General features: G+C 36.9%; 1 protein-coding gene across 2 annotated transcripts; it reads right to left on the minus strand.

Moving 5' to 3' along the window:
- Positions 1-1,396: 1,396 nt before the first annotated feature.
- Positions 1,397-25,879, minus strand: LOC124605479 (enolase-like). 2 transcript variants are annotated; one of them, XM_047137198.1, is made up of 7 exons: positions 25,808-25,879; positions 16,745-16,832; positions 14,395-14,571; positions 13,730-13,884; positions 5,340-5,702; positions 2,046-2,466; positions 1,397-1,968 (listed from the first exon to the last, which is right to left on the minus strand). In XM_047137198.1, the coding sequence occupies exons 2-7, from the start codon at positions 16,805-16,807 to the stop codon at positions 1,846-1,848; spliced, it is 1,302 nt and encodes a 433-aa protein (XP_046993154.1). In that variant the 5' UTR covers positions 16,808-16,832; positions 25,808-25,879; the 3' UTR covers positions 1,397-1,845. The 2 variants fall into 2 exon arrangements, with proteins under 2 accessions (XP_046993154.1, XP_046993153.1); XM_047137197.1 differs by lacking the exon at positions 25,808-25,879 and adding an exon at positions 19,666-19,727.
- Between the last annotated feature and the right edge of the window lie 1,155 nt (positions 25,880-27,034).

Here is a 27,034-nt window from a genome sequence, read left to right on the forward strand (position 1 = left end):
CGCCATCTGTTTCTTACTTTTGAGACATGATTGACTATTTTGCATCATAGCCAGTGAAATCTTAGTTTTCTAATTTATGCTAAAGGATGGTATTTGCAGTCAGTTGCCTTTAGAAAATCACAGAAACTACCTGCAGCTTGTAATTTATTATCTAACTAAGTACAGTCTCACTATATGTGCAAATAATGCTTTAATATCAGAACCCTTCAGAAATCACAACTATCTGACAATGTTATTTGTGTTCAGGTGCCACCTGAACATTATCGATTCTTTGTTGTCCACAGTCCAACAAGCCTCTGACTTCGATTCTGAACAATACAATATTTTGACAACTTTTTTTGTTATGTTCATTTACATGTAGATTGAAATCAGGAAATATTTTCATTGCCTACCACAAGTTTTTGCAGCAGAAAGCAAATATCTTGGATTATGACCAAACATATCTGTAATTATACTCATCTATCCATTGTATCTCTCTCTTCCAATATGAATCATGCCGGGGATTGGCAGGCTAATGTTGGAGTATAGCCATGAGGCTTGCTTAGATAAAGACTGTACAAAAACAGACAATGTCTTATGGGATAACAGCAATCAGTGATTTTATAATGTTACTTAAAATCCATCTTGATTGCAAAATTATTTTTTTTTATTCATATGACCGGTTTCGGTTCATTCAGAACCATCTTCAGATCTGATATTTCAGTTACAGGAGTAACCCGTCCAAATCCAGCAACTTTCACATGCTACGTCACAAAAATATTTTTTTTATGTGACGTAGCATGTGAAAGTTGCTGGATTTGGACAGGTTATTCCTGTAACTGAAATATCAGATCTGAAGATGGTTCTGAATGAACCGAAACCGGTCATATGAATAAAAAAAATTTGCAATCAAGACGGATTTTGAGTAACATAAAGACTGTAGCCTGTAAAATACAGATTTGGACCCTAGTCCAGAAAAGTTTTAAGATCAGGTGGCTGGACAAATACTAGGTCATGACAAGTTATATTGGTGCATCTGAATTTTCTGAGTAATGTGAATAGTACTACATTTATTATTGTGACTACCGAGTTCACAGCTCCTTTTATGTGGGCCGTAACAGCTCCCCCCTGTCCTCACTATAGGTGGGTAATGTGCCCCTCCCCAACTGGTGGGTCAGGTGCCCTGCCCTTCCTTTCTGAACTCAACCAATCCTCTCCTTGAGGAAGGAACTCAATTCTGAAAGGTAGGTAGCACATCACTTATGTGTCCGACAGCTGCTGCCTCATGCTGTCTCAGTTTATTGGTTTATCTTTAACATTCCACAATGTCACAGTAATGACTTTCAATGGATGCAGTGTTTCTCAACTACTGATCTGCATATCTGTGATAGCTGTTATTTATGAATAAGAAATCATAAATAGTTTTATCTTTTATTGTCAGAATTTCACATTCACATACACTTTAGTTTCTTAAGGGAGTGTACAAAGGAACACTGAGGTGTTATAAATATTGCCACTACAAATAATAAACATTTATCAACTTCTTACATTCAGTTATACACTTCTCACTGATGACATTCAAGATAGTATATTAATCTGCTCACTTTACAACAGAAAACTAGTTGTACAGGAATGAACACCATATTGCAACAAAATGTTCGAACATCTGACTTTGGAAATGTCAACAGAAAATGTTTTACATTCCCCTACAGATCTGATAATTCTCACTCTAAACATACTGTTCAGTTAACAGTTTTCCCCATACAACTATTGCTAACACCTCAAGTTTTAGTGATTCAATAAATAGGGCAGTACATTTCCTGAAAGCCAACACATCAAATTGCTCGAACAGGCATAAGGAAACCTTTAGACAGGATTGCGAAAATTCTTGCCGGCATACTTTGCAGCAGATCCCAGCTCTTCTTCAATGCGCAGCAACTGATTGTATTTGGCCAACCGCTCCGAACGACATGGAGCACCTGTTTTAATCTGTAATGAAACAGAAATGTATAGCTCTCTGATATTTTTAATTATATCACAAATGTGCTCTCAGACTGTACACATACCTGTCCTGTGCAGAGACCTACAACAAGGTCAGCTATGAATGTATCTTCTGTCTCTCCAGATCTATGAGAGACCATTGTGCCCCAACCATTGGACTTTGCCAAAAGGTGTGCTTGTATACTTTCTGTCACAGTACCAATTTGGTTTACTTTCAGTAACAAGCAGTTGCAAGCTTTCTTTTCTGCAGCCAGGGCAATACGTTTTGGGTTAGTAACTGTTAGATCATCTCCAACAATTTGAATCTTGACTTGTGATGTAAAATGGGTCCAAGCTTCAAAATGATCCTGATCAAATGGATCCTCAATAGATACAATTGGGTATTCCTTGATAAATTCAGTATACAATGCTGCAAGCTTTTCCATGCTCAGCCACTGGCTTTTATCAGAGTTAGGGTTCTTGAAATCCAGGTCGTAAGAGCCATCCCTGCAAAACAAAATTCATACAGACATCATAAAATGGTACTGCCTTGTAAAATCAGGCATGAAACAGCAGTATTTGTTATTACAGAATATCATTCCTGGACGTTCTTTTTACTTTGCGAAGGATATTAAATTATAAAGTTACGAGAAAATAAATTTACTTTGCACTCTTGCCACTTTTAAGTACTCTGTGTTTAATTTATTTAACAGGAAATTAATGTAATACAAGAGACCAGCTCTGTTGCTGAGGGATTGCACTGTTCCTCTACATAGTCAACATTTAGGACTGTTGATGTTTAGGAAATGGAGAGTTACAGAAAGTCACTCAGAACCCTTGAGCAGGGGAGACTTACCAAATGGGATGAGAAGGAAAGACTGACTGTTGCGGGCAGTACCAGTACTGCATGATATTTGAAAACCTGATAGCTTAAAGGTGGAAGATCAGGTAATAAACGAGAGAGAGAGAGATGACTGACAAAACAACATGCAGGAGTTGATAAAAGTGGAAAGCTACGTGCATTATACATGATATATAGATGAGTTGTGGGGGAGGAGGGGGAGGGAAGAGAAAAAGACAAGTCAGAAAATAAGATATAGAAACTAAGATGAAAAGTTATGGGGAAAAAAAAAAAAAAAAAAAAAAAAAAAAAAATTGCGAGACTGATGAAATCAATGTAAATTAGGCTAGGTACATGATGAGAACCATGGACATTTTGTAATACCAGTTCCCACCTGCAGTTCTTAGAAACTGCTGTCAGGAGGGAGAATCCAGATGGTACGTGTGGTGAAACAGGCACCAAGGTTCATGACTGTCATATTGTAGAGGATGCTCTGCAACAGGATATTGTGTGTTGCTAGTATACACCCTCTGTCTATGCCCATTGGGCACAATGTTTTATTTACCAGGTGGCTCTCCCTTTTATAGTATGTGCTTTGCCAGCTACATAGTTGGTATAGGTGGTGGTAGGAGGATGCATAGGGCAAGTCTTACAGTGGGGCAGACAGGGGTAGGAGTCACAGGGTAGGAAATGTGTGCAGAAGGGATCTGGCGTTACAACATGTTCTTGGTTCCACCACCCACCTATTCTTAATTTACATTAATTTCCTTGGCTACAGCATTTCTTTTCAGTAATTATACCTTTTCTTCACTCCCTTTTAGTTTTCTATATCTTTTCATTATCTGATTTTTTCCCCACACCCTAGCTCACTGATCTACCATGAGTAATGTACTTAGTTTTCTATTCTGATTAACTCTTGCATGATGTTTTGCTAGTAATCTCCATCTTGGTTATTACCCATTTTCCACCTTTAAGCTCTCAGGTTTTCATCTCCCCTCCAGTGCTGTCCATAGCCATTAGTCTTTCTGTCTCATCCCATCCAGTAAGTCTCTCCCTCCTCTATGTTCTGGGTGACTATTCTGCAACACTACCCATTTCTTAAACCTCACTAGTTTTTTTCCTTCATCCCTTTTACATCCTCTTCAACCCTTCCACCAGAAGGAACCACTGGTTTCAAAAGCTTGCACAATTCCATAACTATTCAATGTTCTCTCCTACTGCCTGGTGGGCAGACAGTTTACCTATCCAATTATATCTTCAAAAATTGATTATATTGCTCATATATTTTCTAGTAAATATTATTTAAAAGAAAGAGCCAGCTAATTTGGATATTGTTAAAATGTTTACAATTTGAAAAAGATACTAAATAAAAGCTAAGTCTCCAATGAATAAATTTTACATGATTATTTGAACAAAATAACTTTTCTCTCATGATGAAGTCATTGAAATGGGGGAGGGGGGGAGGAGGAGGAAAAAGAAGTTAAAAACTAGAAGAAACATCATAAACCACATGCTTTTTGAAAGTAGCAAAGTTAGTGTCCATGTCAACTCAAATAGTTCTAATGAAAATAACTAAGTGAAAAGGAAAAAGGAGACAGAATCTACACACACTACTAAATTAAAGTCTCCCCTGACTTGTTTTTCTGTATGCATGTTTGTAAAGGCTAATCTCTGGAACTGTTTGTAGGGATTTTGATACTTTTTCACTAACAGACAACCTGACATATGAGGAAGGTTATGTATATAAATTTATTATCCTATTGCCAGACCAGTTGTCTGACAGTAGATATCTTGTGCAACCCATATGAAGCTGAAGCCAGCCCCATTTTTTTAGTTATTAACACTTTGCAGTCGACACCTGCAAAAATACAAGGATGGTTAGCATGCCCGATAGACGGCCACCATAATTCAATGAGTGCACTTTATCACTGTTCTGCTGTCTGCATATTCTTATTACCTGTCTGATGGGGCTCTTCAGTAGGTACTGTAGATCAAGAATTGATTGCTGGATGATGAGAGCACACTGAAGAAGCAAGTTACACTATCAAAGTGGAAGGGAGTTGCTCTCAATGAAATGATTAGTGTGCTCTTAAGAGTAGCAATATGGTGACTGGGAAAGTCAATACCAAGCAACCAGTATAGTGAGTGGAAAGTTCGACTATGTTACTAACACTGCTTGAAAGTTTATCATACAAAGCAGGAAAAAGTTTCACAGGTCCTCAAATATGACTACAATACACAAGACAAGCTTTATGATCCATTATTAAATATTAGCTTTAAAAGAAGCATGTTGGTTCCTGAAAAGATTGTGTTAATGTACAGTTTATCAATTCTCTTCTTTTCAAAAAACAAAATTACAGAAAAATAACATTATGGAAGTAAATGTTGATTCAAAAGTATAACACACCACTTTAAATTAGAAAGTCTGAATTTTTTATTAATGTAAATACTAATATATTATAGACTTTCTAAGAGAGATTTTCCAATGTAAGTTTCAGTGTTACAGATCAGGGCTCAGTGTTCGAGCAAAAAATCTTACTTGTAAAATTCTGATGCTGCAACATCCATCCCAATCTCTACAAGACCAGTATAGCCTGCTTTCTCAATAGCTTCTGAAATAAGAGCAAGGGCATCCTTATTGTTCAGAATATTAGGTGCAAAACCACCTTCATCTCCTACAGCTGTAGCATCGAGACCGAAACGGCTCTTGATGACACTCTTCAGGTTGTGATACACTTCAGTACCAATTTTCATGGCCTCTGTGAAACTCTTTGCACCTGTTGGTAATATCATAAATTCTTGCATAGCTAACTTGTTGCCAGCATGGCTCCCACCATTAATGACATTGAAAGCTGGCACAGGCAGCAAGACATCAGGGTAGCCTGCAAGGTCCGCAATGTGCCTAAAATAGTAAGACAAAAATTAGTATCTCAGTTTACAGATTTTTTTCTAGAAAAAGCAAACTGTAATTTTCATCACATCTCATTAAAAAAAAAATTGAGAGTTCACAGCATGCACTTACTGTTCTTCCCTTGAAGCCAAGATTTTATTTACATAACAGATGAATTTAGTTACAGGTTCCATAGAGCATATGCAAAATACACAGATAGGCCACATAACTAAAAAGTGACTCATTAATATGACTTCTAGAGTCAACTGATCCTGCAAGCATGACTCATTATGAGACAAAGCAGGCAGTAAGTGGTATATTTACTTTGTTTTGTTTTCTACAAGTAGCATATCATTTAAACTAAGAAGGAAATAGATAACAACTCTATGGAATGTTTTAACTCTCAATAAATGCAGAGCACCCAATAAAATGTAATATTGCAGTTGAGAAGTCAAAGTTTCCTAATGTGTATGTAAATACAAACTTCTGGTGTAAAAATCATACTGTAAGCAGTCTTTAACCCTGAAATTCAGCAACTGTTTCTTATTCATGAGGTTTTTTTTTTTTTTTAAATTATTGTTGGTGGAAAAGTCAGACCATTACCTACACATTAATTAGCACAAGGTCTACCTGAACTAATATAGAGTCAGTAAACCTACTGAGATAATTTAAAAGTTGTTCAAGTTTTGTACATAACTTTGAAACTAGAGGTTTTAGACCAAACTTACCAAGAGGTTATTTAAGCACCATTGAGGTAAGGTTTGAATGGATAAATTATCTTTTACAAATTCAACATTCAAAGTTTATAATAAGCTTATTGGTTTGGGGGAGACAGCAAGAACTTGGCACCTGGAAAGCTCACGTGGCGACCAAAGCATGAATAATTCCAGCTAGTCCGTTTCTGTACCACAGTATTCATGGGTTGTCATGTGACCGTGCATACCAATGTAATTTATCAAGGCAGTATGGTTATGTACTCAGCAATACAGAAAGCTGTTAATGTGCTTTCAGGCTGAAATTCCTTAATGGCACATGATCATTAGATTAACAAAACTCTTTTCTTTGCCTTTTGCAATGGAGTTAAAGGCACATTGATATTCCCAATGTAAACAGTTACTTTAGGATGACACAGATTACTGATGTCATTGAACAATATTTTGGTTAAATTCTGCAAAAAAATATTCCTCATATAACTGAATGCAATAAGAACATGTAGTACACATCCTTGAACAATTAATAAGCAACTATAAGCTAGTAAACAATAATACCAAGAATTTCATAATTCCCTTGCTCTCTTATTAAGTTAACTACCGTATTTACTCGAATCTAAGCCGCACTTTTTTTCCGGTTTTTGTAACCCAAAAAACCGCCTGCGGCATAGAATCGAGTGCAAAGCAGAAGTTGTGAAAAATGTTGGTAGGTGCCGCCACAACTAACTTGTGTCGTCGAATATATGTAGCGTTTTGCAGACACAAAGATAAATACTAGCACCAAAACCTCTGCATCAGTAAAAAAAAAAAAAAGGAGAGGTGGAAGACGAGCTTTTTTTTCCTCCGCCCCGAGTTTTGGCCACTGCATTTTCATACATTATCCAACAAAGTAAATTCAAATTCCGTATTGTTCATCTTCGAATGTAGCAGCATTTCAATGCACTACGAAAATCCGACTGGCAAGACTGTTTCGGATGTTTGACAATATGGCCAACTCTGCGTTCTGAATTTTTTCCTACCTGTGAGAAGAGATTGTTGCTAATAGGAACTTTTATGAATTGTGAATCACATTCAGTATTCTCTCCACCATAATAATACGAATATAAACATTTTGCCACGTATTATTTCATGTTTGCTGCTATCTCATTTAAATCCTGTCTGCCTAATAAACTATGAAACTAGAGTGAGACAACAGCAAACACGGAAGAACATACATATCATGTCATGTTTATATTCGCATTATTCTTATGCCGAATAGTGATAGTCAGAAATGAAGCACGGCAATTGACTAGATTTTTAAATCTAAGATGACTAATTTCAGTGCAGAATGTAATGTACTGAAGAGGCGTCTGCAAAGATTTTCAAACGGAGAAAATTTTTCGCTAAACTCTCGTTCCGAACATCTTTTATCATACGCAGTCTATTATTTGGTTCTTGTTGATCATTATCAAAGAAAGCAACAATGTAAGTAGCAACAAAGCAGTCTCTTGCCATTGTTTTGCAAGTGAGATGATTCCTCTCTTTCTTTTTAAATTTTAAGCGGCGGTAGCGTGCACAAAAGTAAGCTATGCCGCGAGTGGCGACAGGCCATAAACACTCATTATCAGAATGCGACAAACAATGCATGACACAGTACAGTAATTCATTTTCAGCTTTGGGTGACGTAAACACCTATAACAAAGAGAACGGCACTTATCAGATCAAAGAAAAATAAGCAATCAATTCAAACCAGACGAAGCACGTGAAAAAGGAAGGGTACCCGTATAGATACGGACGGAGCGCCTGACGCATAGCAATGGCTACCTGGTAAAGCTTAACTGCTAAGCTTACGACTCGAACCAAACTACTATAGCTGTATAGTCATTCATTCGACCTAAATCGTGTCTCATATTACAATGGACCAACTTTGTTTCGATTTGGAGGTGCGGCCTAAAACTTTTCTCTCCCCTTGAATTTCGAGTCTCAGATTTCAGGTGCGGCTTAGATTCGGGAAAATTTTTTTGCCTTGATTTCGAGTCATTTTTCAGGTGCGGCTTAGATTCGAGTGCGGCTTAAATTTGAGTAAATACGGTATTCTCAATATGAAAGCAATGGTAGCAATTATACTAGTAATAAAAATATCCTTCATTATTCACAGCTTCACCTTACCTCATTTCAGTAAGGGAGAAAGTATACAGCCATAACAAAATTTAGCAGTGTCCCAAGTCAGTTGTTGGTAGTAACAAAGAAAAGGAAACTGAAATCAATTTACTCTTCCGCCACAGAAGTGTTTCACATATTTGCACATAGAGTTGCAAAAAAGGGGAGAGGGACTAAATTACCAGTTTAAGTATGGGACCGAGTTGAAGGTAAATATAATAAGAAACTTCATATTTGGCTAATTGCACAGGGTACTTCACCTCAAATTATATCAAAATAGTTACTGCAATGTTTTAAGAGTAAAACTTATTTTAGAAAAACTATGGGTGAAACCCACTGAAAAATTAATAAAACAAAAATAGCTTCATAATTTCACATAGAAACATAGCACAAAAGTATTACTGCCAAATATAGCTCTGAAATGTAAATACTTTTATCCAATAAGTTTGAAAATGAACCACAGTCCGGCCATCCTTCCACCTCAAAAACGAATGAAAATGTTATGAAAGTTCGTGAGTTAGTGTGATCTGATCGTAGACTTACAATTGGGGAGATGGATGATGAACTTAATTTACATTTCTGTGCAGTTTAGTCAATTTTAACTGAAGACCTGAACATGTGTCTAGTGTCCGCAAAATTCATTCCAAAAGTGTTGTCAAGTGACCAGATACAATACCAACTTGAAGTGTGCCAAGAACTGATTAATCGGACTAAAAATGACCCAGATTTGTTAAATACGGCAATTACAGGTGACAAATTGTGGGTATATAGATATGATCGTGAAACCAAATAACAATCTGCAATGGAAGACTGGTTCACCATGACTGAAAAAAAAGCACGGCAAAGTCGGTCGAAGGCGAAGACAATTTTGGTAATTTTTTTCACTTATGCTGGTATTGTGCATTATGAATTTACCCCTGGAGGACAGACAATTAACCAGGAATACTACAAATGCACCCTTGAGCATTTGAGCAAAAGGTGCGGAAGAAAACGCCTGCACTGTGGCAATTGAATCTCAATGTAGACAAGTGTAATGTGCTCCGAATACATAGAAAGAAAGATCCTTTATCATTTAGCTACAATACAGCAGGTCAGCAACTGGAAGCACTTCATTCCATAAATTATCTGGGAGTACGCGTTAGGAGTGATTTAAAATGGAATAACCATATAAAGCTGATCGTCGGTAAAGCACATGCCAGACAGATTCATTGGAAGAATCCTAAGGAAATGCAATCTGAAAACAAAGGAAGTAGGTTACAGTACACTTGTTCGCCCACTGCTTGAATATTGATCAACAGTGTGGGATCCGTACCAGATAGGGTTGATAGAAGAGAGAGAGAAAGAAGATCCAACGGAGAGCAGCGTTCTTCGTTACAGGATCATTTAGAAATCGCGAAAGCGTTACAGAGATGATAGATAAACTCCAGTGGAAGACTTTGCAGGAGAGACGCTCAGTAGCTCGGTACGGGCTTTTGTTGGAGTTTCGAGAACATACCTTCACCGAGGAGTCAAGCAGTATATTGCTCCCTCCTATGTATATCTCGCGAAGAGACCATGAGGATAGAATCAGAGAGATTAGAGCCCACACAGAGGCATATCGACAATCTTTCTTTCCATGAACAATACGAGACTGGAATAGAAGGGAGAACCGATAGAGGTACTCAATGTACCCTTGCTACACACCGTGAGGTGGCTTGCGGAGTATGGATGTAGAAGACAGGAGTTGAGCGCTACACCATGACAATGCTGCGGCTCATCATGCCTCCTCCATCATTGAATTTTTGACGAAATTAAAAATTCCTGTGCTTCCACAACTGCCATATTCCCCTGATTTGGCCCCTGCAGACTTCTACTTGTTTCCTAGACTGACATTTTCACTTAAAAGGGAAGCGATTTGACTATTGAGGACATCCAGGCACATACGGAGTGTGTCCTTAACACACTTCATGAAAAAAATTTCCAGGAATGTTACCAAGAGTGAAAACACCATTGCAGTTGTTGTGTTCAGTCAAAAGGGGACTATTTTGAAGGAGATGCATCGCAGTAGCATGTAAGTGCCACAACTGTACAATTACAAGCCCATTCTTAAAACTTTCCAATCACATCTCGTATATTACCAAAAATAAATACAATAAAATAATTTGATTATTAAATGTAAGTATTTTGGAAGGCACCTCCACCTTGTAGAAGAGACAGCAACTTGGTTCCCAGGGCAAGTTATTTGCTATGCAGGTGTTTCATAAATATAAGTGGGAAAAAAAAAAAAAAAAGAAAAAAAGAAAAAGTTAGACATAAAATCTTTAAGGCAATGTCCATCATGTTAACGGCACCTGTGAGCTCTAACATATTTTTGTAAAATTTTTGAACCAGTTGTTAGTTGATTCACAGATTATAGGTCGTGCAGGATACGGTGGCTGATGCACAGTGACCAGTTTTCGTCCAAATAGCTGGGCGAGTTCATTTGTTTGTTCAGAAAGGAAGGCCGCCAAACGTTTGCCACCTTTCGGCGATGACAGAATCAAAGTGCATGACTTGAGATCTTTCTCAAACGATTTTACAGAAACTATTCAGTAAAAATAAATTCATTTTTGCTTTACTTGTAGCTTTATATCTCAGGTTCATTATGAGGTGCCCATCATTCTGTTAGTGGTCATAGTTATTGGGATATTTACATTGAAGTAAGACACTGCGAGAAATTTGAGAAAGCTCCCAATGAAAAATAGGGGTCATTATGATTTTGTATTTGGTGCATATTACATAATACATTCCAGCATATGAAATTTAGTTGTATCTATCACCATTCTCAGGAATATTGATTGGACATAGCACACTAATTTGCCATCACATTGTGCCAGTGATAAAGCCAGAGTGAAATGACTATAACATTAAATGTTTTTCTCATATTTCATAAATGGTTTTCTCATATTTCATAAATGGTTTGAGATATCAAAATGAGATCTGGCAAATGAAAGCACACAAAGAGGAGAGTTTTGTCGCATGGTTATTATGCAAAACTTAATTATCCACTGTGTTATTCCACTAGCTACAGATTTTCCGATTGAAGAATGTAATTTTTCAGGGCCATCAATAACTGGTCAAATGAGAATTGGAAAAACGTAATTGAAGTCCTTGCACATTTACTGTCTGGTCCCTTCAACCCCCACAAACCAACCAACCAACACATTTATTTGTACCAAGGATGTGCTTTTTCCGAATTATTTCACAACTGCCTTTGTATAACATGTTAGTGAAGTGAGGCTGTGTAAACTCCACTATGATTTGGCAAAAGAAGCAAATTTTAATATGGCAATTCCTCACTTGTGACTCTTCTCTGAAAGTTACAAATATTTAACAAAACGGGTGAAAACAAATCACTTCATTTTTGGTGGAATTCTTTTTAGATACTAACCAAAGAAAAGCTGACAGATGTTTCTGAATGGCCACCATGCAAGTGTGGGCATGGAGGGGCCCCATTTAATATTTACCAAAACGTGAATGCATGCTTCAGTTTAGAACGCCACTTGTTCTCCAGTGCTCTGCACTTGCCCTACAGCACTATGAGCAACCCTTCACCACTGCAGCTCTCCCCATGTTTCCCCAGCCGACTGCATATATAGTGGCCACGACATTTTGCATGCACTATACGTATGGTCTTTAATACTGGCTTGCAGGCTTTAAGTTTTTTTGTCAGTGAACTTTTTAAAAATATTCACCTTTTTCATTTTTTGGAGCTTAATGGTGTACTGGTCTAAGAAACACCTGTCACTCTTTATGTTTATTTCATCGTATTTCCAAATATCTGATGATGGTAGCAGTCAAAACATTGTAATAAATAAATAAATTTTACTTAGTGATCTAGAAGGTTTTATTCATAAAATAATCTTCATGATCTGACTCTTAATGGAAATTTGTTTCACTGCCTAATATATTAACAACTGGTTTCATATGCCAAGCATATTTTCAAACAGTCGTGAAATTTTAAAATGGATGCTTGATATTTGATTAACATATTAAATTTTAATGTGGAAGTAGGACAGCATGCTACATACAATATTCCAACTATCTGCTATTGTTCCATGACAAACAACTAAGAAGATTAATCACCTTTTTTTTTAATGTGGCTAATTGCCACAGTCATCTTACAATGGGTGTAACAACAAGTGATATTGCAAGTAGTTATGTAGTGGAATTGAAAACCAAACGAAATATCAAAATGTGTGACAATGTCTCAAAAACACAAATTGAGCACTATCACCACCAGATTCCCCTAATATTTAATTGGACAGATAAAAAGTCTACTCACCAAGTGGCAGCTGAACACACATAAAAGACAGTAGTGATTGGCAAGCTTTTGCAGCCAGTGGTTCCTTCAGGTAGAAGGGTTGAAGGGGAAGGAAGAAGGGTGGAGGGAAAGGACTGGAGAGGTCTGGGAAAAAGACATATATATTGGGAAAGTTACCCAGAACCGCATGTCAGGGGAGACTTACCATATGGAATGAGAAGGAAGTATCCCCTGATTGCGGTTCTGAGCAACTTTCCCGATATCTATCCCTTTTCCTAGACCTCTCCAGTTCTTTCCCTTCACCGTTCTTCCTTCCCCTTCAACACTTCTGCCTGAAGGGGCCACTTGCTCCGAAAGCTTGCCAATCACAACAGTATTATGTGTGTTCTGCCGTCACTTGGTGCGTAGATTTCTTATCTATACAATTAAACAATTTTATCAATAACTGATAGATTCCCCTGTTAATACCTTATGTACAAATCAAAAATGTTTCTTCTTACCACAATAATTGTTTTTCTTTACAAACAATTTTCCCTACAGCAAATACTGGTTTGCTCTCTGGTTTAAAAAGGTGGAAAAAGTAATGAAGAAAGATATTGCATACAAATTTTACTACTCACTGATTCACTGTGCTTTTTTAGTACAATAGTAGGCTGCATCCCAAAGAAGTTCCCTACCCTAACTGCCATATCTACAAGTACACTGGACCGATATATTACATAGCACCAACAGAATGTTAAAGAACTGAGGAACAGTGGAAATGGTAAGACCAAGGCAATATAATTCTCTCACCAATGAGTAGAATGAATAAGTAAAGGTGTTTGACAATTTTTATCAAATAGTGTCAAAATTCACCTGTGGAAAGATTTTTGGTGGAAAAAAGTTAGGAGAACGTGAACAATTTGTACCTGTAGAGAGGAACGCCCTTCTTTGCTGCTCCTGCTTTGCATACTGCAAGTGAAACACCCAGGATAGCATTAGCTCCCAATTTATCCTTTTTATCTGTTCCATCTAACTTCAGCATAAATTCATCAATTTCTTTCTGCTGGGTTGCTTCAAAATTCTGAGAAAAAACAATTTACAAATTAATACATGTATAAAAAAGATGGTATCACTATGATTTTTGGCATTAGCAAGTATCTATCTCGTCACAAACCACCTAAATCAACATTTCCTTTCCCGCCAACATTTGTAATATCAACTTCAGGAAAACTAACAGTTTAGCTGGAGATTTTCAGAGATGAAAAATTTTGTAGTAAAGAATAATATATCCAATTTACTGAATTACTGTGTTAAACAAAAAATTATTTACAGCTTCCACTGTAATTCAAATCAGAATTTGATTTTTAATGGAATTATGTCCAATAGTTTAAGCACACTGTCACTACAAAGCAGCATTACATACAATTAAAAATTAATGGTAAGTTACAAGCCCTTTTCCACAGTAAATTTATTTCTTCTGAAACTATTTTATCACAGTTACAATGGAAAACATTACAGTGTGTTAAAGATGTTCATTTTAATCAAACTGATGCTCTCTAGCACACAAAGTACAGATTTTATTTTGCATTACCTGTTTTGAAAGCTCCGGCCATATGATCTTATTGATGTTATCAACAGCTTTTTTCACTCCCTTGCCCATGTAGTTATTTTTTTCACCATCTCTAAGTTCCAGTGCTTCATGGACACCTGTGCTAGCTCCTGACGGGACAGCAGCACGGAAAAGTCCCTCATCTGTTACCAAGTCTACCTGTGAAGAAGAACCAAATTCAATAAGTATCAACATCACATCCTGAACAGGAGCTCACGGCAGGTAAGTAACTGGGAAAGAACGTGCTGGTGATCACACATGAATGTATATGCCCAAAATTAACACTTGAAATAACAACTGAGCAACACAACCACAGAGTAAGTTGGAACTATTGTATTTTGAAAATTTCTCTTCAAATGTAATTTTAGCAAAACTAATGAAATATTTCGGCCCGATTTTTCTTAATTATACAAAGACAAATCAAGGTAAATAAGTGCATTCAAAGCCATGTATTAACTAACAAAAAATGGACAACACTGGATTCTGAGTACCGTAAGCCACACTTGAATCTAAGCCGCACCTGAAAAATGATACTCTAAATTCAAGGGGAGAGAAAAGTTTTAGGCCGCACCTCCAAATCAAAACAAAGTTGGTCCATTGTAATACGAGACACAATTCAGGTCAAATGAATGACAATACAGCTACAGTAGTTTGGTTCGAGTCGTAAGCTCAGCAGTTAAGCTTTACCAGGTAGCCACTGCTATGCGTCAGGCGCTCCGTCCGTATCTATACGGGTATATGGATACCCTTCCTTTTTCAACATGCTTCGTCTGGTTTCAATTGATTGCTTATTTTTCTTTGATCTGATAAGTGCCGTTATCTATGTTATAGGTGTTTAGGTCACTAAGCTGAAAATGTATTATTGCACTGTGTCATGCACTGTTTGTCACATTCTGTTAATGAGTGTTTACGGCCTGTTGCCGCTCGCGGCATGGCTAGCTGTTGTGAGCTTTACTGCGGCTTACAATTAAAAAAAAAGAGGAATCGTCTCATTAGTGAAACAATGGCAAGAGGCTGCTATTTGTTGTTACTTACACTGCTGCTTTCTTTGACAATGATCAACAAGAACCAAATAATAGAATGCGTATGATAAAAGATGTTCGGAACGAGAATTTAGCGAAAATTTTTCTCCGTTTGAAAATCTTTGCAGACGCCTCTTTAGTACATTACATTCGGCACAGAAATTAGACTCATCATAGATTTAAAAATCTAGTCAATTGCCGTGCTTCATTTCTGACTATCACTATTAGGCATAAGAATAATACGAATATAAACATGACATGATATGTATATTCTTCCATGCTTGCTGTTGTCTCACTCTAGTTTCATAGTTTATTAGGCAGACAGGATTTAAATGAGAAAGCAGCAAACACAAAAGAATACATGGCTAAATGTTTATATTCGTATTATTCTTATGGTGAAGAGAATACTGCATGTGATTCACAATTCATAAAATTCCTATTAGCAACCATCTCTTCTCACAGGTAGGAAAACATTCAGAACGTAGAGTTGGCCATATTGATAAACATTCCAAACAGTCTTTCCAGTCAGATTTTCGTAGTACATTGAAATGCTTCTACATTCGAAGATGAACAATACGTAATTTGTATTTACTTTGTTGGATAATGTATGAAAAATGCAGTGGTCAAAACTCAGGGCAGAGAAAATGCTCGTCTTCAACTTTTTTAAATTTATTTATTTATTAACTGATGCAGAGGTTTTGGCGCCAGTATTTATCTTTGTGCCTGCAAAGCATGCCTGTATATCGCTACATATATTTGACGGCAGATGTTAGTTGTGGCGGCACCTACAAACATTTTTTCAGAACTTCCGCCTACGTTGCACTTTATTCTAAGCTGCAGGTGGTTTTTTGGATTACAGAAACCGGAAAAAAGTGCAGCTTAGATTCGAGTAAATACGGTAGTTGCATCTTTATATATCAACAAGTAACCTGTGGTCTCCAGACATGTTCTGATTAGTGCAGGATAAAAAAGCCATACATAAATTTACAAATATGGTCACAGACTGATATATTTTATAATTGGGCTTGTTTTGCTATTATTATTTCTGCAGTGTCTCTGAATTTATCACCATTATAAACCAGCCTGATTTGTCACATTTTCATTACATTCTGCTCCAAGTTTGTCACCTACATTTAGAAGCTCCTGACATTTTCTGTTTGTAATATAATGTAGAAAATTGTTTCAGTGCTAAATTTGTAGAACACAATACTGGTACAATCTAAAGAGATTAGCATATTTCCATTGTTTCAAAGCTTGAAAAAAAAATTCACATAAATACTTAAAAACCAAATAAGAAACTTTTTAAATACCTCCACAGTAGGGTTTCCTCTGGAGTCAAAGATCTGGCGTGCATGGCAGCTCTTAAGTGGCATTTTGAGAGAAAAATTCCGATGACAACTGAAAGGAAATCAAAAGATCATATTCTAGATTACAATCAAAGGGATATTTTATACTAATGTATGACCCATATACACTTATATCACGTGTTACATTAGCAAATGTAAAATGGCTTTTCTATCCCAACATCAGCTTTAGAACCAATTAATTGATATATTGGTAAAAAACTGATGGGAGTGATTTAACTACATCTATATATATAATCCACTACCCACCAAGCAGTGTTGAAGGACTGCATCGCTTCAGGAGTCTACCAATAAACTGCAATCTAGAGTTTGCCTTACCTGTTACTTGTGTAATTTGATAGTTCCATATTAGATCATTTCGAATAGTCACACCCAGATACTCGACAGATGTTACTGCTTCCAAAGACTGGGCATTTATTTTGTACTCTTACATATTGGGGATTTTCATTTTGTTATATGCAGTAGATTACATTTACTAATATTGAGAGGGAACTGCCACTCATTACAACACACATTTATTTTCTGCAAATCCTCATTCATTTGTTCAAAACTTTCGTGACACTACTTTCCTGTAAACTACAGCATCATCGGCAAACAGTCTAATGCCACTATCAATACCATCAACCAGATCATTTATGTAAATCTTAGAAAGAAGTGGACCTACTACGCTGCCCTGGGGCACACCTGATGTTATGCTTGTTTCTGTTGAAGTCTCCTCATTTAGGCCAACATACTCCTCTCTGTCTCTCAGAAAACTTTCTATCCAACTGCATATGTCATCAGATAGACTGTAAGCGTGCACTTTTTGGAGCAAGCGACAGTGCGGAACTAAGTCAAATGCCTTTCGAAAGTCGAGGAATATGGCATCAACCTGGGAGCGGTATCTAGAGCCTGTTGTATATCATGCACAAAGAGGGCCAGCTGTGTCTCGCATGACAGCTGTTTCTTAAAACTGTGCTGGTGTCTGCAGATGAACTTCTCAAAGTTTAGAAATGCCAGTATGTCCAAACACAAAATATGTTCCACGATTCTACAACAAATTGATGTCAGTGAAACTGGCCGATAATGAGGAACATCTAATTTTCTACTCTTTTTATAGATTGCTATGACCTGGGCCTTCTTTCAGTCCTGTGGAACTTTGCGCTGTACCAATGATCTGATAGATGATGGATAAGAATGGTGCTATATTCGTAGCATAGTCAACATAAAATCTTACAGGGATACCGTCTGGGCCAGATGTCTTTCTGGCGTCTGAGGATCTTAACTGTTTTACAATCCCTGATACACTAAACACTATGCCAGCCATCCTTGCATTTGTTCGATAATTGAAAAGGGGAATGGTGCTGCAGTCCTCTACTGTAAACGAGTTTTTGAACACTAGGTTTAGAATTTTGGCCTTCTGTTTATCACCATCTGTTACATTACCCATACTGTTAGCAAGAGAAGGTATTAAATTATTTGTAGCGTTCATAGATTTTACATATGACCAAAATTTCTTGGGGCTATTTTTAGAATCTGTAGGTAAAATATTGCTGTCAAATTCGTTAAAAGAATCTCTCATTGACCTTTTGACAGCTGCTTTCATTTCGCATAATTTCTGTTTGTCAGCAGCGCAGTGACTACGTTTAAAACGACTCAGCAACTTCCTAATATGCTTGTTGAACCGAAGTGGATCCTTTCCCTTCCCTATATTTTTTGCTAGGCACGTATTTCTCTAGCACATGGTGGACAATACCTTTAAATTCCGACCAAAGATGCTCAATATCTTTGTATCCCACGGTGAATGCTTGGAGCTGACAATGAAGACATTCATTAATGACACTTATTTGCTTTCCCAAACAATGTGTTCTGTTAACTGGTATCAGCATGAATCTTTCATCCTGAAGTGAGGAATATGGTGTCACAAAATTTCATGGCAGTTTAAAACTTAACCTTGTATTTAGCAAGCAATGTTGCAAATACTGAGTTAGCACACAATTTATACTGTACTTAAGAATGACCAATGCCAGTAAACTGATGAGTTACTAATTCACAATTTTTTTCTCATTTCAAGTGACTGCACTATTTTTATACAGTTCAAACAGAAAAAATTAAAAGTAAACTGTTCTGGTTTGTAGAATTCTCAGGTGTCCAAGTAGGTCATATCATAATTACTCCATGATATTTCAGCAAAGAACATGTAGCCACCTTTGGTGGTCCCTGATGAATGTTGCTCCCTTCCTGTCGGTGCCCTATATATGCTGGCTATTATCCCCTCCACACTCCAATCTATTGCTATCCATGCTGCTGCTATGGTGGACAGTGGCAGTTGTGAGGGTAGTGGCACCCAGCTCCAAACTCTGGTCTCCAGCGGCCCGTGCTATCACAGTCTGAGCCCGACCTCACCAAACAGGAACAGTCAGCATATATAGGATGCAGAGAGGAGGGGAGCACCTTTCATCAGCAACCACCTGAAGATGGCAACAAGTCAGTGTGCTGATATAATGTGGAGTAATTGTGATGTTATCCAGACGGACACCCGATAATTCTACAAGCTAGAAATCTGCTGTGAAAACACCAGATCACATATACTGTTTTGGAATTACTTTTCATGGTAGTTATGTTAAGCTATAATGAATTTCACTATAGCCCAAATGCCCTATGCTGTGAAAGTACAAATATTTTTGAAATATAAGCAGCATACCAATTACATCAGTTGTATGGAATATGATTTGAAGTTCAAATTATAAACTGCTATAAAGAAAAGTCCAACTCTCTTTATAGAGTGAGTAAACTTCTGTTTGTTTATACATTATTTTATTACCAAATACAAAATGAAAATCATATAGTGTTAATATACAAAATCTACTTGTGAAATTTGTGCTTACCACCTTACTGAGAATTTCACTAATGTTCTCAGAACACATTTGTTCATTTTAATACTTCTACACAACATCTTTTTGTATTCTTAAAGATTAAATCCTGTTCCAAAAGAACTGATTCATTATTTGGTTTGTGACAACCTTCACCATAACTTCCTGTAATTACATTTTCCATCTTTATTAACTGCCACATAACATTACAACATATAAATCAGTAGTCATAATTCAAAACTGCTACGAGCTGAGTACACTCAAGAATGTACTTAGTTCATTTGCCAGCACAGTAAGAAAGACTGCTTGCTACACAGTATCTAAAAGACAAAATGGCATGTCATTTGACACAATACTGAATTTTTTTAAATTGTAACACAGTAAAAGAGAAACAGAAATACCATTTAATAAGAGTAATCACCCCATCTACTGACCAACATATTTTATTTAAATGCTGGTACTATATCCATAAACTCAAATAAATGCTGATACCACATCAATAAACTCAAACATGGTGGAGGGGGGGGGGGGGGGGGGGGGGGGGAGGGGGGGGAGGGGGGGAGGGGGGGGGAGGGAGAGAGAGAGAGAGAGAGAGAGAGAGAGAGAGAGAGATGTAAGGAATGTGTGTGGAACAGCAAAGCAATTGCAGTGTTGTTAAGGGAAGATAAGATTAAGATCAGGAGGTAAAATTATGTCAACATTGAGGTCATTAGTGACATAGTACACATTTGGGTTGGGAAAGGAAATTCCTGACATCTGCCTTGCATCATTTAAAGAGGCCACTGAAAACCTTACTCTGGATGTCCACACTGGGATTAGTAACTTGGTCCTGTTGACAGCATGTTCAATGTCAACAAAATGGGATAAAGGAGGTGGTTTAACTGAGAAAGGGTAATATACAATCAAGTGTTGTCAAATGAAAGCTCACTGTTGAAGTTATGTCGCCGAAGATTTAAGTGGGGGTCCACATCCATTAATTAATGCAACCAGTAACCAAGGATACAGACACAATTGTTAACATTGCCCATTTGTACCATAAATTTGGCCTGTGTTAATATTGGTTGTATGGGTGAGGGAAGGAACAAGAGGGAAATAGTTAAAGCAAGTAAGAAATATAAAACAGCTAAGACACCCTGAGAGAAACTAAGTAATAAGAGTTATTTGGAAACTGATGGGAGCAACGTTAAGGTACTTTTTTATTATGGTATGAGGAACTCTCACCTGAATCTAAGAGCATTATCATGAAAACTGTGGCTCTTTTACAGTAGCTATAGCTATAGTACAGACTAACATACAATGACTATATAAGCATAGTTTTCCAACAGATTGAACAGGCATTTGTCAAGAAATGGTTGCAGAGGAATTGTTGGGAGCAGACACTTTCAAAGTGAACTATAGGTAAACATCTTTTACGAGAAAACTGTAAACAGTTTTGGAAGTTTCTCTGGGGCCTTTGTATATATTAAAGATAAAATGTAGGGAAAGAATCTACAAAGAAATTTTGACATATGTTTAAAGTCAGCACAAACTATCACTACAATAGTATGACGTAGTGGTGTAGCTCAGCTGTTAAAATTAACAAAACCTATCACTACAGCAGTATGGTGTACTGGTGTAGCTCAGTAGCTCAGAGGGCAACAGACTACAAATCCAAAGGTCTGGAGTTCTATTTGCACTCGGTCATAGGGCTTTTTCTGTTACCTATCCTCCTTTCAGCTGATTTGACGTGAAAAATGCCAAATTGCACTGTTGTTTGAGGTCCACACAAACTGTAGTTCCTCCTATAATTGGCTAGGTAATCAAGTTCAAACATCAGAGATAGACAAAGCCTTTAACAGGATCATGTCTAGTAAAACACTGCAATAGTCAAACCATTGTATTGTGAACAGTTTTACTTATTGCACACCCAGTTTAAAATCAAAACAACAAAATTAGCAAGCAACATCACTGTTTTGAAAGGATCCTACAAACTCCTCAGTTATAGTTTTTTAAATTATTATCTACTACCTAGTTCATATTTACTACACTGACATTTATAAAAATAACAGTTAATTAGGCACTGCAATAAAAGAACCCACCTAATTACAATGAATATTTCAACTAGTCATGCAGCTAACAGGGCTCTTCAAACTGCAAACAGATACTCAAATTTTAGAAGTAGTGGTTACAGAAGCTGGACTTTTAATTCTCCTTTGAAGTTGGAGATATTGCAGAACAAACTCTCACCCTACACAACAAAAATGTCTACATGGAAATTATTTTTGCCTTTAGCTGTGGCAGTATAACTCAAATATCATTGAATTATTATCATTATTTTCAATAAATATCACTAATGAACAGGTGCAATGAGAAATGAATGTATGAATATCAAGATGCTTTAAGAACAAAGGACAATTAGGGTTTAACATACCAAAAGTAAGAAAGTAATTGGAGACAGAGCGCACACACTGATTGCTTAGGGAAGTCATTCCTGCCCTTTCAAAGGAACTATCCCGTTATTCACTTTAAGAAATTTAGGTGAAATCACAGGAAACAAACCAGGATACAATTTGAACTGCTAACTGTCTTACCATTGTGCCATATAACTTCATATGATTTTGGAGAGGGCTGTAATCAAATGATATACAGTTTTCACTTTGTAAATTGCTATTACTTTGGAATACATTTTTCTAGTATGTTTAATTTAGTTTCATTTTCACATATTATAAAGCCAAAAGTGAAAAGACACTGGGAGTATGCAACATAAATTGCTGCTTTTGTTAAAGGCAGCACGAGAGAGAGACTTCAGTGCAACACACGCTAAATTAAGGATCTTTATTAATGGTCTCAATGGTATTTTACATGGTGTTTCATTTAACGTGACTATATTCCTGCCACCGTCATGTCGTTACTTGCTTGAAATTGCAAGTTGTGAATCTATGGGATTAGGAATTAAAGTACTTGATACAGACCTGTTGCAATTTGACAGGTCATCATATCAAGTGTTCAGCAGGCTACAGATGAGTTGTGCCATTTAACTAGTAAGTTTGTTATCGGCAAACATTACAGATTTTTTAAAGATTCTGTAAAGTCATTGGAAATTAATTTAACTAGATCAAGAACAGTATTGGACACAGTACAATGTCCTGTTGGATTCCGTAATTTGCAGTCTTCCATTCTGAGTCCCTATCTATTCACCGAAGTCCGTCAATATAATACTCTGGTTCTGTAGATGAATGTGGTTATTACCACAATACTTCAGTTTCCTCGATAGATATGGTTCAACATACAAAGCCCTTGACAAGGTCAACACAATCGGAAGGGTCTAGTGAATACGAGCCAGCAGTGTTTACCCTGAAGTGTGATTGTTGCATGGACTATATCCTCAGTGCTTTTTATCTGTAAATGCTGTTTGTCTAGTGGAGATGATGAGTATTTAAGACTGAGATACTGTCTACTTGCTTTGACCAGTCACATTTATACACATGCTTTCTTTTGAAGTTGTAGTTGTGGTGACAGCCTTAACTGTAGCATAGCTCAAGGCTAGGTAAATTGCAAGGTGACTTAGTTGGCAAAGTCAATAAATGTGTTGCAACAATATAATTTCTCTGTCGTACATACTTAATCATTTACATTCCTGATTAAAGGCTATTTTTGCACAGTGGTTTGAGATTTTCAAATTTTTAATATATTTGAAGCACCCAAATGGAAATTTACAAGCTATAGCTAGCAGACTTGCATACACTATAATAAGGTTACATGCATAGGGATCTAAAGTCTGTGCTAATCTAGAATTATTTCATCTGAACATAAATATGCCCAAATATTACAAAAAGAAAAATAAGAAAACAGAATGGAGATGTTTCTACGACTGCATCCATGCAAAAAAGGTGCCATTAATGCCATAATATTCTAGTTTACTGACTAGAATTTGATGGTCCACGCAATTGAAGGTCTTGGCAAGGTCAACCAACACCCCAACAGAACAGTTTTTCTTTTTTAACTCAACCAACACTTAATTTGTGAGGTAACGTGGTTTTACTACTGGAAAGCCCTCTGCAAACACTAAAGTTATAAGCACTTAATTTTGGCTCAGAAAGGTGAGCCAACAGTGTTTTATGTCTAACCCTAAAATGGATCTATAAGTGCTCTGCTTAACCTATATATATTGTTTCTCCTGTATAGGTTTGTCAGAAAATCGATCTTTCCGTAGGTAGATTACAAAAGTAGCTCAAGAGCAGTTCTACCAAACTTTAGTATTCTGCTAAAAACAAGGATATCCGGCCAAAACTGTTTGTTTGGAATATGATTTCTCTGACATCTTGGTTGTTAGTTTTTCAAACAAACAACAAAAAGTGGTGTGCTCAGTACTTCTGGGAGTAAATAACTCCTCTGTATTTGGCGCGTTGTTACTACACGCAAAATATGCAACAATTGTCACAAAACAAAATTTAATTCAGTGGCCAATGATACCACCATGTCACGTCAACAGCTACTGTCTGGCAACTCTGTTTCATTCACTTCATTGTTTTTGTATGATGAATAGCAAGAGTCAAAACTTAACCTAGGGAGAAGCTTTTTAGCCTCTGCATTACCACACACTACAACTGATAACTGAACAAGGGAATTGAACACATTAAGTACATTCTGACTGCAGTGAGGGGATGTATTTCAGAAGATATTACAGAGGACCAGTAACACTGGAGGTTATTAAAGCAACATAAGATTTCGTTTACACAAAATAAGAAAATGAAAAGCATAATGAAATCACAGCATACTGAGCCTGACAAGAACACTACTAAAGACCGTTATTAACAGCAGCCAACACAAAATAAATAAGATTCATAAGACAGGGAATAAATTTGAATAATGTCAATGGACTGCTTTACATACGAAGATGGAAAGCTAAGGGTAACTATGAGCATAGCTGCATCTTGTATCAAGTTTTAATAATGGAAAAGAAATAAGTTAGCTTTTGTATAACAGTGGCATTTTTAACCGAAAGTGGAGTGTTCTTCTCAAGTGTCACATAGAACATCAAAGTAGTTCAGTCTGAGTTGCAATGTGGCATTGAAGGCCAAAAGCAGTGAGACCATGAGAAAAATCTAATGTTCAGAGAACAAGATTTAAGGGGCGTTGGAAAAAGTACTGGTAGTGGGAGGGTGGGAAAGAAGAGAGAGAGAGAGAGAGAGAGAGAGAGAGAGAGAGAGAGAGAGAGTGGAAGGGGGGGAGGGTTTACAGGTAGTTTTCAAGCTTCGGCTATCGTCTGTAGTCTTCATTTACACTTCGTATCTTAAATAGGAAAACCACTGCTGAAGTGAGCACATAAGGTTTTCGTGCATTCGTGATCCGATTTACACGAGTTATATTCTGCAACCTGGTCTCGTTGCCAGCCAATCGGTCACGATTAGAGGTTATCGTCAATTATTCTGTACGTACAATGCTCCCTGTACAGTAAGTGTATGTCGTATGATGTAAGCCTACGGTTTCATCTTTCATAGACACCATTTTATTACGTGTAAAGCCAGGAATATTACATTCCACAGCAGTGAAAAAGTTTAATGACGAATCTACAATCAGTTTTATAACACAATTAGCCACAGGATAAAAAAAAGAATAACGTTTTCGAATCACCGGACTTTTATATTAACTCTGGATTAGGGCGAATGGTGTCAATGCATGCTCTGTCGATGCTTAGTTATGACAGCTATGACATTAACTCTTTCCGACTACTTCCGCAACAAAAACTAACCACGCCACATAAATTGACGTGACCGCGTTTAAATGACGAAACTGAACAAGTTATGTTTTAGTTAACCTTGTCATGTTACCGGTACGGCTTTCCCACCTGTTTCCGGAGCGTGACGTTCATTTTGAACTTGTTAGTTATATAATTTATATGTAATGGGTTTAAGATTATAAGAAAATAAATTTAGGATGGAAGGCCAAATTTACTACTTGTGTGCCACTCCTCTAATAGAAATCGAATACTATATGAAGACCGGCTTAAACTCAAGGGCATCGAAGGTGACTGTATTTGCCACTGAGAGGAACTGGAGAAAAAAAGGACTAAATTATTGACATAAGCACAAAAATATTCTGTAGTACATATATCCTGCATGTAAAAAACGACTTTTAGCATGAAACTTGTCCACCTACACTTTCGAACCAAGCTCACCTTACAGCACAGCAGTATAGCGACTCTCCGACTCGAACTCCAATCTCCTACTGAATTGACCTTCAGGAAAGGGCGGAATACCACCTAGACTGAAACGTCAAAATGCAGCCCATTACTTACAAACTGCAATATACATTATAAATGTGAAACACTGAAATAATATTACAGATAGGAGTTTTTGATAGCATTTTCTCGTAGTATCGAAAGCTTTAGACGGAAACAGAAATTCTAAAATCAACTCGCAATATCCAACGCGGCTCAATTGAATTTCCGTTACCCGCGAAATTCAAAATAATGCAAGCTAACGGCTGGCTATTGCAATTATTACGTAGTACTAGAGCTATTAGTCAAAAATCTGACCCAGTTTTGAAGCATTGATGGGTAGGGAAATAGGACAGATTATATGATGCCATGAGATTTATTCATTATAATCTTAAAAATTTAATACAATATCCCTCTGATTTGCCGCAAGAAAAATGCCGAAAATTGTGTTTAACAAGTTTTTCAAAAATATAGAAAGTATTCACAAGATGCACATATATTCATCGTACTTCAGCAGAAAAATCTCTGATCTTTTATTTCTCCCATAAAATCCCAAGGCCAATGTCAACAGGCACACTGTCTTACATACCGTATTACTTTGTACCAGTTGGTAGATACAACTATCATAGTATTTAAATCACAAAATGAAGTCATCAGTACCAGTTTATTCATTTCTAAAATAATGCATTAACCCTGAGCCGCTACTCTGTTCGTTTGTACCACCGTTGCTACGAGGGGTTTCTCAGACCCGACCTGCGTATCAGTCTGATTTGTTACGAATAGGGAGCACAAAAGGGCTTCGCATTCATGTACGTTGTCTAGATGAAGTAAACAAACGCGTTTTCTTTGGGTTTGAGTAAATTGTTGTCCTTTATTACTACGTAAGCAAATTTGACAGCGATTCTAACATTTACATAACGTACAGGACAAAAATGGTTGAACGATGTGACTGTCGTGTGTCATAACACACAAAATAGAACAATGAAAGCTACGAAAACCAAACTCAGGTATGAACAGATCAGTAGAAAACAAGTACAAAGACGTTGTAAGCAAATGGAGAGTCTCCACAATGTCTTTTGAACGTACTGTTTCCACATATAGTTTTACCATACCATGCCACTACGTACAGTCTTTACAAATTAAACTTGATTGTTTTTTGAGACAAACAACCTTAGAGCATTTGTA

The sequence above is a fragment of the Schistocerca americana genome, chromosome 3, assembly GCF_021461395.2.
Source record: "Schistocerca americana isolate TAMUIC-IGC-003095 chromosome 3, iqSchAmer2.1, whole genome shotgun sequence".
NCBI lineage: Eukaryota > Metazoa > Arthropoda > Insecta > Orthoptera > Acrididae > Schistocerca > Schistocerca americana.

Coding starts and splice junctions, on each gene's coding strand:
- LOC124605479 (XM_047137197.1), bottom strand. CDS start 19,712: ATGAACAAATGTGTTCTGAGAACATTAGTGAAATTCTCAGTAAGGTG. Junction 5,703..13,729: donor AAGGGCGTTCCTCTCTACAG/GTACAAATTGTT, acceptor TTACTATTTTAG/GCACATTGCGGACCTTGCAG. Junction 2,467..5,339: donor GCAGCATCAGAATTTTACAA/GTAAGATTTTTT, acceptor TTTGTTTTGCAG/GGATGGCTCTTACGACCTGG.